This window comes from Pistacia vera, unplaced genomic scaffold (genome assembly GCF_008641045.1).
Source record: "Pistacia vera cultivar Batoury unplaced genomic scaffold, PisVer_v2 Contig527, whole genome shotgun sequence".
In the NCBI taxonomy this organism is placed as follows: domain Eukaryota; kingdom Viridiplantae; phylum Streptophyta; class Magnoliopsida; order Sapindales; family Anacardiaceae; genus Pistacia; species Pistacia vera.
The window spans coordinates 1-13,243 of NW_022196365.1; the positions used below are offsets into that span (position 1 = coordinate 1).

General features: G+C 32.2%; 1 protein-coding gene across 4 annotated transcripts; it reads right to left on the reverse strand.

Annotated features, from left to right (window-relative positions):
• Positions 1 to 6: 6 nt before the first annotated feature.
• On the reverse strand, positions 7 to 3,641 carry LOC116107094 (2-oxoglutarate-Fe(II) type oxidoreductase hxnY-like). Of its 4 annotated transcripts, none has more exons than XM_031393387.1 (8): positions 3,180 to 3,641; positions 1,943 to 2,138; positions 1,751 to 1,852; positions 1,604 to 1,655; positions 1,316 to 1,437; positions 1,109 to 1,209; positions 974 to 1,032; positions 7 to 206 (listed from the first exon to the last, which is right to left on the reverse strand). In XM_031393387.1, exons 1-8 carry the CDS (start codon positions 3,303 to 3,305, stop codon positions 146 to 148), a joined length of 819 nt encoding a protein of 272 aa, XP_031249247.1. In that variant the 5' UTR covers positions 3,306 to 3,641; the 3' UTR covers positions 7 to 145. The 4 variants fall into 4 exon arrangements, with proteins under 4 accessions (XP_031249247.1, XP_031249248.1, XP_031249246.1 ...); XM_031393388.1 differs by lacking the exon at positions 3,180 to 3,641 and adding an exon at positions 2,228 to 2,453 and having other exon boundaries at positions 1,751 to 1,849; XM_031393386.1 differs by lacking the exon at positions 3,180 to 3,641 and adding an exon at positions 2,228 to 2,453.
• Positions 3,642 to 13,243: the final 9,602 nt, after the last annotated feature.

Below are 13,243 nucleotides of genomic sequence, written 5' to 3' on the forward strand. Positions count from 1 at the left end.
ACACCCAAATGTAAAACAAACAAAGTTTAAGGTTAATTATTATTCATGATTAATGTAACTACAGGTAAGTCGTCCTGACTGCCTTGTGAAGCCGTAAATTCACTCATATCTTGTAAAGAATAAAATGTAAGAATAATCTAAACCATTACTTGAATATACAGTTGCTCCACCGCTCCAGCATGTCACCAAGATTCACAATAAATGATCTGTAAAGATAAGCCATAGTGAAAGGATGTCATTACCCCAAAATACAAAGCCTGTCACTATACTGTCACCAAGGCAGTTTAATCTAAAATTCTTACCAGTATGCATTTTGATAAAACATCACATTGTATTAACAGAATGCATTTAGTATTATGTATGCCTTAATGTCTGTACATTAGTCTTTACAACTATCTAAAGATACACCACCTAGAAAGATAACAGGGAAAGTACTAGAATTGGAGTCCAAACATTGTAAACCAAAATTTAACAGAATATTGAAAGGATTTTTTATTAAAGAAAGATCATGATTTACAGAATTACTGGTATGCATCACAACCAGTGCAGTACATATATATACGGGATCTCCACCAGATTATTACAAAATAAAAAATAAGAATCTCAAAAAGGAAAATTTGATCAAAGTACAATTTAAGAAAAAAATTATCTACAATAACAAAAAATCACTCATGGAAGGGATACTCAAAATGAAGACATAATTGATGAAAAACAAGAAAGGTTAAAGTACGATACATATAGTGCTACATCGGTAAACTACTTCTTCAACCAAGAAGAAGAATAGTTTTCAGGGCCCAGGGTTTAATTATGTTCCCTTTGGATGTTTACTGCTAGGAGATGTGAAGGGGCTCTTAGCAGAAAATCTGATCATGACAACTAATCATGAATCTTGAAAGAGTATTCAACATGCAGTAATACACTAATCACCGATAGAGTGTTAACAATTAAATAAACATATATTAACCTGACTCACCCTTTTACTGGTGCTACATATTCCCATGTCTGAGGTTTAGCGTCCTTATCCTTGCATATCTATGATTAATCTAAAACTGTCAGTAGCTTAATACAAAATGAAAAATATGGTCACATTTTAGGGCATTATTCATACTTGAAGACCTAACACATCGTCTGTTGCTAAGAGGGTAACCAAACCGAAGTCTGAATGTGCCCCAGCTCCATATATTCCTTTCACAGGATCAGAAACTTGACCTAAACGAAAGAAAAGAATAAATTAACAACACTGAAGTCATTTTAATAGCGCAATGGTGTCAGGTCTATAATGGAATTCATTGGCCTTCCAATTTTAGAATTTCACCTTCATAGTGTAGTAGCCTCAAGGTAGCAATAGGCTCTCCAAGCATTTCAGGCTTATCAAAAAAATCAACCTCTAAATCAAGTGCAAGGGCTATTATCCTTGCAACTGCTTTAGCCACCTCTCTGAATGCACATAAATAATAGATCAAGTATATTTCAATAGTTGAAGACAGAAATGAATAGACAGTAAAATAGCCTTTAGTATCTGAAACTCTACTAACACCATAAAGGAAAAATTAACTCATATGCATGTAAATTAAAAGACTTCTATATGTTTGCCACAACTTACAAAGCTTCTCGATGAAATCTCTCCATTGTGTCCCTCCATCCAGGCAAAACATCTAAGAAAAGCAAAATATTCCAAAAATAAAAATTGTTTCTGAACAAAAGTCATCTAAATAAATTTTACTCCAGACCAGTGAATTGATAAAGTGACCTGGTGCAGGCCACACATTTGGACCATAAAAGGGCTTTTCTGCTTCAGGGTCACCTTCAGGTACTTCAACACCTATGTAATATCCCTCCTTATAATCTCCTACTACCAAAAATTCATATAAAAAATAAACGATCAGAACTTTCATTGACACTGAAAAAAAGAAAGAAAGAAGTTGAAGGGAAAACAACTAACCATGTACTTGATTATCAGGGTCAAGAAGCTCATCAAGAACAGGTGTGTAACCTCTGTGTTTCTCGTTCCTTAAAAGCTTCATTTTCTCATTCAATGGCAATTCAAAAAACCTTTTACTCATACCAAAAACCTCGTCCATGAATTCTTGACTTATCCCATGATTAATCACGTAGAAGAATCCACAATCCAAGCATGCCTGGAAAATCATATACACAAATTAAATAAAAAAGAAAAAGAAAATGTATGGATTGATTTTGTTTTTATTAAAAATGAGATGAAGAGGACCTGTTTGAGGAGAGAAACGGATTGGTGAATGTCAGAGCTGGAGAGATCGATGCAGTTAAGGAGCGAGACTCTGTCAGTGGCGGGACATGGTTCAGCGCCATTTTTAACCGGTCCCTGTTTTTCCATTTTATGGTTTGGTAATTCTTGTTAGTGAGTTGGTGTGTTTTTTTGTAGGTGAAGAGCAGAGTATGAGAAGCTGAAGATGAAAATTTATAGAAAAGAGAGTTGTAATGAAAGCGTTGTCGTGGGGTTAAGCTGTTGCCTGCCTGCTGCTATGATCGCCATGGCCCCTCCATTTATTTGTTTGAATAATTTATATTCTAAAATTTGAAGATTATGGTGAGGGTAGGTTTGTTGAGTGGTTTTCGTTATTCTTTGCAAGTCTTTGACCCTTCGTACACGTTGTTGTGTTTCTAGGAAATGAGAATAGCAGAAGCTAGTTGAAAAAGAATGTACCATTGAAGAGTAAATTGGCTGTAATTTTCCTAGAAATGGACCAAATGGATTGTAACCATAACCACCTTTTTTTTTATGTAGCTTCAAGTTGGGAGATCAAAACACAAACACCCTTCTTTTTAAAACCAACATCATGAATCAATCACGAGTCATTATCATTGAATTTATCACTCTTTTCGCAATAATTACGTTTGAGATAATGAGACCCACTATTGACCCAAACAAGACCTATAAATTTGTCTCAATTAACCATTTTCAAAGAAAAATGTATTCTTCAATTCAAATAAGAAACTGAATTGGAGGGTTTATAATTAAGTAGAAGAAGAAGAAGTTGCAAACCTTTGAAACTCAGTTTATTGATTGATAAGGAGAGTTAAAGTCTCTTATGATATAGAATAAAAAGCGAAGAGAGGTGGCCAGGTGGGTATTCTTCGTGAAAACGGNAAGAAAATGTATGGATTGATTTTGTTTTTATTAAAAATGATATGAAGAGGACCTGTTTGATGAGAGAAACGGATTGGTGAATGTCAGAGCTGGAGAGATCGATGCAGTTAAGGAGCGAGACTCTGTTAGTGGCGGGACATGGTTCAGCGCCATTTTTAACCGGTCCCTGTTTTTCCATTTTATGGTTTGGTAATTCTTGTTAGTGAGTTGGTGTGTTTTTTTGTAGGTGAAGAGCAGAGTATGAGAAGCTGAAGATGAAAATTTATAGAAAAGAGAGTTGTAATTAAAGCGTTGTCGTGGGGTTAAGCTGTTGCCTGCCTGCTGCTATGATCGCCATGGCCCCTCCATTTATTTGTTTGAATAATTTATATTCTAAAATTTGAAGATTATGGTGAGGGTAGGTTTGTTGAGTGGTTTTCGTTATTCTTTGCAAGTCTCTGACCCTTCGTACACGTTGTTGTGTTTCTAGGAAATGAGAATAGCAGAAGCTAGTTGAAAAAGAATGTACCATTGAAGAGTAAATTGGCTGTAATTTTCCTAGAAATGGACCAAATGGATTGTAACCATAACCACCTTTTTTTTTATGTAGCTTCAAGTTGGGAGATCAAAACACAAACACCCTTCTTTTTAAAACCAACATCATGAATCAATCACGAGTCATTATCATTGAATTTATCACTCTTTTCGCAATAATTACGTTTGAGATAATGAGACCCACTATTGACCCAAACAAGACCTATAAATTTGTAGCAATTAACCATTTTCAAAGAAAAATGTATTCTTCAATTCAACTAAGAAACTGAATTGGGGGGTTTATAATTAAGTAGAAGAAGAAGAAGTTGCAAACCTTTGAAACTCAGTTTATTGATTGATAAGGAGAGTTAAAGTCTCTTATGATATAGAATAAAAAGCGAAGAGAGGTGGCCAGGTGGGTATTCTTCGTGAAAACGGAGATTATTTAATTATTTCTGGATGATCGAGAGGTTTGATAGAAACTTTTGTTTTGAGTGAATTATTCAAAAGATTCTAACTTCTAGCTTGAAATGTGTTTAAGTTGACCTAAGCACTCTCGAACATAAAAAAATGAGTTTGAGGTGCGGTCAAAAATTCTCCCAATCATAATAATAATAAAAAAAAAAGAGATTACCTTTTTTCTTTTTTTTTTTTAATGCCTTACTAACATTAAATGTTTAGCTTCAACAACTTGAAATAACTAATTATTTCATGTTTATTCATTTATTATATTTGTTTTGTTAAAATCACATAAATAACTAAAAAATGGAAAACACTCTTCTGAAAAAAAAAAAAAAAAAAGGATTTACAATATCATAGACTCATCTTTTGAATTGGTGGTACTTATCACATACTAGTTGATAAATAAATAAGTGGATGACAAAATTCTGTCAAAAATGCATTGCTGGGGACCGGCTTAGCTAGGTTATGAGATGGATCCAGCCAGAAAAATGGCTCGATGTTATTCAGCCCAATGCTTCCAGGTTGAGTTTAAAAGTAGTTGGATCCAATTAATATCATTTCATACATATGGCCATATTAATGCTAGTCTTGAGACCTTTAAACTCAGCCCAATTCAGTGGTATAGAATTGAGAATTCCCACGCAATTTTCACGAGGGAATAAACCAAACTAATTAGTAGCCCTTCAAATAAGGGTCGTTTGGTTGGAGGTTATATGAGATTATTGAGTTATGTCATCTTATATTGTTTTATTACTATATTTAATTATTAAGTAATATAAGATTTTAGTAATCTTTAAATACCAATAGTAATTACTGTTGGTAATATTGGAGGTAATCTGATTACCTCAATTTTCTTAGGTATTGTAAGATTATCAAAATAATTTTTTTTTTATCCTTTATTACTAAAATTTTCGGATAATAATACTCTTATTTTTAAATTAATTTACACGAATATGACTTTCACTATTTCATCCCAATTAATTAACTTTTTTGATAAAATTACTCTTGAATTCAAAACAAATTGCAACCCACCCAAGCTACCACCCCCACCTCAATTAATTAGAGGATATTTTAGTAATTTAAATAACATAACCACTAATTTATTTCTCTTAACCAAACATATTAATATAACATATCTATCAACTAACCAAACACATTTTCCTAAAGATTCTCAATAATCTTCAAGATAATCTAGGGTGCTTTTGGTTTATTATTTTGGATAGGATTTTATGAATAATATTTGGTAGTTGAATAGGGAAGTATTACAAGGTAAAATTTAAAAATTTATAAAAAAGCCCATAGGTTTACTAATTTATTAAACACCCCAACATATAAAATGACAAAAATACCCCCACCACCCGCAGTGCCAGATTATGGCCACCACTGCCGGAATCTGGCAGGAAAATCGCGTTACGACATAGACCGGTTGAATCTGTGTCGTAACGCGTCGTTATGGCCTGTTGTAGCCGTCGATGACCGGAAAAGGCCAAAACGATAGCCATTTTAAATTGTTGACCGTTAACGACGGCCATTTCTTTGGCCGTCGCTAACGACTAGATCTGGCCTTTTCCTACTAGATCCACTATGGATCTGGCTGGAAAAGGCCAGATTGGTGAATTACCGACCAGTTTCGGCTAGTAATTCACCGTTGTGGTAGATTCCGGCTACCACCGACGGTGGTTACCGAAATCTAGCAAGTATGGGTCACGGGGGTGTTTTTATTAATTTTTAAACTTTTATTTTAGAGGGTATTTAATGAAATTAATAATCTTATGAGGTCTAAAAGTAATTAAAAAATACAGGGTAATATTTCTAGAATAATATGCCAAACATTATTTAGAGAATATGATTGAAAATATGGACAGAAATAATAAGCCAAACACATTCCTAATTTTTTAGTAATCCAATATTATTTGAACCAAATACACCAGTAAAGACAGTGAGATTCGTGACATATCTTGATTGAAACCCCTTACTCGTATTTTGAATATTTAATGGAATAATACACATAATTATAAATAATACTACACCGAAATTGAAGGTAGCACGTATTGACTTTAAAAAAAACAATGCTCCCCATTTATTGTGCATTCATAAACAGTCGGGGGTCACTTTCATTGACAACAATAAAATATTATATTTATTCAACCGAAACATACCTTGAAAGAAACACTGATAGATTTCTGGTTAATCTTGGCCCGAGATTATGCAAATACTCCGACACAGAGGACAAGAATTGCAGTTGGAAACCCACATGGCGATACAAATATCATGAAACACGTGCCCACATATGACCTGCTTACCGGGAAATTCCGACCCAAAACCTTCCATGCACACCGCACAAACGCCTGCAGTTGATACAGTTTGCAACTTTGATGTCAAACTGGTGTTCGGTTCCGTGATTCGATGGCTTGAATCCTTTGACAATTCTTCTGGGGACCAAGTGTTTGCTGCAGTCATAGTTAAAGCCTCGTCCAGGTCGAAAATTTGATCGATTGGATAGTTTAGAATGATATTAGAAGCTGAAGATGGAGTGGCCATCGAGAGAAAGAGAATGTAGAGAGAGATAGGATCAATGAAAATAGATTTTGCTGTTGGTTGGGTTTTTTTATAGAAAAGCTTTAAACTCGAAACTGATTTGTAATATAGATTTTAAAATAAGTTTGACACTTATTTCTGTTACCAGCAAAGTTGGCTTTTAATAATATAGGCTGAATATCATTTTCCCACCCCATGTTTCGTGAAATTTTTCCAACCCTAGATTTAGAAATTATCAAAGTATCACCTATTTTAGAAAGGCAAACGTTAAGTTTAACAGTAAATAGATATTAATGTAATTTTACTTCACACATATAAGGTTAACCTTAAAAATTAATTTAACCCTACCTAAACACGAAACAATTTAAAAAAAAATAAAACCAAATTATCTCATAGTCAAGTCACTCTTTTCACTTAGACTAAGCATTGATTATTCAGTAGCAAATCCATAAATTTCTGTTAAGGTAGGTTAAAATAAAAACTAATGACATATAACATTTATATTTTGTTTTTTTATTCGAAATTGTCAAAAAAAAGAAAAAAAAATTACATATTAAAAATTTTTTAAAAAAAAATTGAGGGTGAGCCATGGCCCACCCTCAACATACTTTGGATCCGCCCCTAATTTGATTTATGGTTTCTAGGATTAAAGAAATTTTTTAGAAATTATGAACTAGGAATGTGTAGTTTGCCTACTGTACTCTTTTGGTCGTTTTTATTATAGACTCATGGTTTATTATTGTTATTTATATTGTTATTGTTATAAGTACATAATTTGGTGAGTTTAAAGGAGGTGGTGGATGAATATGTTATGATTTTGTGTATTTCAATTAATTTGAACAGATGAATATAGTTTAATATATTTTGTTTAATTGAGATGAAGAGAGGTAATTTTGTGGAGATTAATCTAGATGATAACTATTAGTTTGATCATTATTAATTAGTTTTTGTCTTTGTTTGGTATAAGATTGTTAGTTCTTCTTAATTTGTGGTTGAGATTTATGTGTTCTTAGTCGAATAATCAAGATTATCATTAATTTTGGATTTTAATACTTGTTATGCCTGAAAAATATAGGGCTGACGTAATGTCCAGTCAGCCTGCAAAAGTCAGAACATGGGTATACCTGCAGCCTGCTTCTGTCAGAATAGTGGGTGCGCGCCAGACCAGCCAGAAGCTGTGGTGATCCCACGTGTCCAATCCCTGCGCCAAATCGCGTAAATCACTCTAGAAGGTGAGTAATGTGACATAAAGAAGGATTTGCACAGATAATCCCACCAACTCACAGATTCAGTAATCATTAGCTCAATACATCCCACTATAAATTGAGAGTTCCTCTCTCATTCAAAGGATTTGCTCATTTTTATTCTTGATTAGCTATTCTTTCTGTAATACAAAAGCATTTTTTTTCTTGTACTATCATTTGAAGGTCAGTCAGCTCACGCGATCTGACCCCTATCATTAATAATATAACAGTGGACGTAGGACTTACTTTCTTAGCATCCGAAGCATTTTAAAAACGCTTTTCTCATTGCATTTATCCTCTTTTCTTTATATTCACGTGTGTCTTCTGAGTCAGCTCAGCGCTTCACACGTGCATTTCGTTGGTGTCAAAATCACACATCAACAATACTTATTAATTGGGGCAATGCAAAAATAAGGGTAAAAAGAGTATTTCACTGTCAAAACTGGACAATGAAAAATATAGGTCGATGGAGACTAATAATGAGTGCCACATTGTCAGTTTCCAAAACCAGGGGAGGCTAAGTGTTCCTCCACAAAACAGAGTGGGAAAATGTATTTCAGCCATACTACCCAGCCAGGGCCCAGGGTACCAGTTTATGCAGTCAACAAAAGCATTTTTTTATTATTATCTGAAAGTAGATATTGATTTTGTTGGAATTTGACCGTGTATAAATTTATGTTGTTCAACGATTGAATGGATATAAAAATAAATTGTATCGATTAAATTCAATTTTAGTTTAAGCCGTCTTCATTAATTGGCTGCTCAAACCACAAATCAATCAGAAATAAGATGATATATTTTCAGAAATTAAACTTATAATTAGAATGGAAGTGGATGAAAAATGATGTTGTCACCTTTGATTTGGCAATGTGCGGCGGCATTACTTAGGCATGCACGTATTAGGTTGAATTATAATCCAGTCAAGGCCCATGCCCTCTTGTTAACTTTTGAAAAATCAAACGTCTTATCCATCGGCATTTAATAAAAAAAGAAAAAAAAAAAATTCTTATATGTATTTTTATATTTTAGTCCGCGTAGAGATCCTGCGTAAGGCATCCTATACAGCGGTGCAAACTTTATGAGCTAGATGTGGAAAATACATATTTCTGAGGCTAGAAGCTAATTCGTTTGATCTGGGTTAGACCGAATAATATGAGGTTAAAGTGGCACCTTCACCTAATTGAATATATTTTTCTTGCCAAAAATTAAATGTATAATGATATATATTGGATTTAATGAGATTTTCTTTATTCTTATTTTATTTTGGTGGTATGGATAACCGTTGGATTTCTTAGACATGAACCATTTCAAAGGTAAACCCTAATCTTAGTATTTTTACAGGCCTGCATTGCATCAACATATTCTCATTCAATCAAGCCCACAATTGTAGTGAGTTTATTATAGACCAATCATAGCAGACCCAGACCCAATATCAAGTTCTTGCCTCCTTTTTGTTTCATAGTGGTGGCCTTGATAGTGAGTGATTTGTGAACCCTTTTGTTTCATGGTAATATCCATTGTTATTAAATAGACGTCTTCTATAATTTAAAAAATCTCCTTAAACCCTATTTAAAATCGGAAATAGCCTTCTTATGCTTAATTAGATTTATTTTCCATAATTTCAAACTTAATTAGGTTTTTCATTTTACACAATTTTCCCAATTTCAAACTTAATTGGGTAGTTTTGTTCATACCTTTATGCCCAATTTCCTAATTTCAAATTTAGAACTTATTTTTTCTTCTTGAGATCAAATTCATCATATTGTGTGATTACTTTTTCCATAGTTTTATTATTATATTTTCTTCAAAAAACAAATATTTGAAATAAAACAAAAGGTTAAATGAGTTATGGTTTATGTAAGATTACATGTTAAAAATTAAAACAAAAATTTATTATAAAGAATGAGTGTATTCAGGGATGGGCCCAAGATTATTTTTACCCAGGGGAGCCTCTATGGCTCCATCATTATTTGTTAATCAACTATTGAAAACTTTTAAAAAACTACCAAACTTTGAGCAAATGAAAAAAAGATAATATCAAGAAGTTGAAAGAAAATGATGCAATAACATAATACTTTTCCACTTAAATAAATCTACGAGATGCAAAAGCTTGAGCAAATGTGTTGAAAATTACATTCAATTCACAAGGAAACACAATAAATTTTTGACGTGGAAAAACCTCTTCAATGTGAAGAGAGCAAAAAACCATGGGAATCTAATGGTCTACTTAAATTCAATATAATCAAAAGAATTTACAACAACCACAATTCACTAAAAATATTCCACACAAATTTAGAGTTCAATCACAACTATAATACAAGTAAAATTTATAAGAGTTTACAAAGAGATAGATTAAAATCACTAGAGAAATAGTCAAACTTCTAGTTATATAACTCCAAATCCAATTGTTAAAATCAAAACTCAACCATTTAGATTAAAAATTTAACAAAACAAAAAATATACTTAAATAACAAAAAGTTAGATTTCAGAGCAATATTACTAAACAGAAAGGAGGTAAAAAAACAACAAAAGTTTGTCTCATTTTCTCATCAATCTAACATACTAAAAACACTTTAATAAATTTAAAAAAAAAAAAAAAAAAACCCTCACTACAAGAAAAATGACCTACTGTAACATGCAAAAAGTATTACTGTAAGTAATTGGTAGCATTTATAAGAATGTTGTGACAACCCATGTTACTAAAAAGTAGACATTGGTAACACTTTTGCATGTTACTAATCATTTCAGTAACTGCCATAAAATGTTATTGTTAAGTATATTGTAACACTTATTCGTAGTTACGAATGATTTTTGATAACATTATATAAATGCTATAAATAAGTTTTATGTAACATTCTTAGCTTATTATAGTTTAGTTTTCTGTAACATTCTCAAAAAGCTATAAATAAGTTTTCTGTAACATTCTTAATCTATTACAATTTAGTTTTTTGCAACATTTTTACAATACTATAGATTGGTTTTTCTTAACATTGTTAAAATGCTACAAAAGAGTTTTTAGTAACATGTTAAAAGTGCTACCAAAGTATCATTAATTGTATTTAGTAAATGTTACAAAATTATTTTCCATAACATTTTGAAAGTGCTATCAATATATCTATTATAACATATATAGAAACTGTTACCGTTATTATTTTAATAATACAAATTATAAACAATGATACACTAATTTTTCAAAGAATATTTCATTGATGGTGAATCTCCATATACAAAAAGTTTGCATATATGCCTAATAAATACGCACCCACATCCTTTACATCCATAAAATCTAATACAAAAAGCTTCATATATCATATCATATTTTGTAAGATATAAACTTTCATATACAAAAAGCTTTACATATGCCTAACAAATATCTACCAATCATTTTTACATTATAATACCTAGATGATTGGAAATTTAACTATGAACAATAGTTAATATTTTCCAATCATTCAAAAAATTCTAACAACAAAAACCATCATGCATACCATCTTCCATTCCCAATTGTGATTTACCAAAAAAATACTCTTGCATTTTCATAACCTACAAAACCATTAATACAAAAAACATCTTCAATTCCCATGTATGTTCTCAAAGATGACAATACATATATATTGTAAATTCAAGAAAAGATCAAGACAAAAGCACCCAAAATATTTAATGCAAAACAGAGAGGAAAAGAACATGTTTAAATCTTCAACTTCACAAGCATACTATGATAACAGAGCATACGATGATAATAGTTCCAGCAGAAAAACCTAAAGCCTTGGTAATGAAATATTGTCAACATAGGCACAAACAATAGTCATGAGAAATACATATTTTACTGTAATAAACAAGAAACAAACCTAAAGCCTCGTTAATGATACATTGTCATCATTGGCACAAAAAATGGTACAAATTACAAAGTTAATCACGGTTCTCCACCAGCAAAGTCTCATTTATCAAACCCCAGGTTCACAGGCTCATCAAATTTTAGTTCTAAAGAATAAGGTATCACAAAATCACTCCTAGCCAATGAAAGAGTATAAAGCAAAAAGCTTTTCCATCTTTGGAAACCATGGTTACTTCACTACATAGTGCAAGACAACCAAAGTTAGAACCATACAAGGAAACATAAAGATGATTGTGGCAAGAAAAGTGGATGAACCCCTCTTACAACAGTCAAGAAAAAAAAAACTAACATAATAATATTGTTAAAAAGAGTAAATCCAAAAAATGGGATGCCTCTCAGATATAACGATCTGACCATAAGAAGCTTGCACAATAAATGGTACTATTTCATACAAATAGCAATCAAATTTAGAAAATCTGAATGCACTAGCAAATTGGTAAAAAATATAGAGAATACAAAACTGGAAAAAAAAAAAAAAAAAGGGTTTCTAGGTCACCTACCTATTCTGATGTACAGCTTGAATATAGGCAAACACGAATTTCTTAACTCAGTAGTCTACTAATGCACGGTTGGATGAGTAATTCATGCCAGCAAGAGGCCCACAACATTCCTTGTGCATAAATATATAATGTTAGTAATAGAAAAGTAAATCCTAAGAAGAAAGTGAAACATAGAAACCACATTGGATAAAACACATACCAAATTGTGGACGAAGAATAACTATCCATTAAACTTTCAAATTGCATTATTTGTAGACAATTAAATGTTGGTCTTTAATAATCAAGTAAATTGATTAATAGACTGCATCCCCTTTAGGCACTTTTTCTAATAAGTTTCTAATATATATATTATAAATTCTCACCTTAATGTTGGTCTCATCTATGGTAAGGAGAATGGCTTGCACAAATTCCCTGTATGCTTCCCATATTTTACTGCCTTTAGCAACATGCAAACCAGTAGCAGTTACAGCATGCTCGAATAGATTTTTTGCCTTCGCAATACCAACAGGTGAAAATTCACGTACATATTGATCATATTCTTGCACAAATCTCAAGTAGTCACACCAAAGTGAGACAAACTGCGTCAGAACAAGTTCTAGTCATTCAATTTTAAAGAACTACTTAGTTAAAGGAACACCAAAGAAAGGAATTAATATTTTTATCCCCTGATTCCACATATATGCAAAATCTGACTGGAAGTAGAAAGAACTTAATTTGCCACAAAAAGTAGGGAAAAAGATGACAACTCGCAATTGAAACTTCCAAAATGTATTGCCACTTCAAAAAATAGATTTCCATTCCGAAGTAGCTTGAAAATGTTTATCCTATCGTACAATTAGGTGGAAACATTTGATGATGCATCAAAAAGGAACCATGTGTCATAAAACACTATCACAAATGTAAGAATATTGATATCCATTCTGAATTGCAAGGCCTACAAACATCTCTACCATACAAATGACAC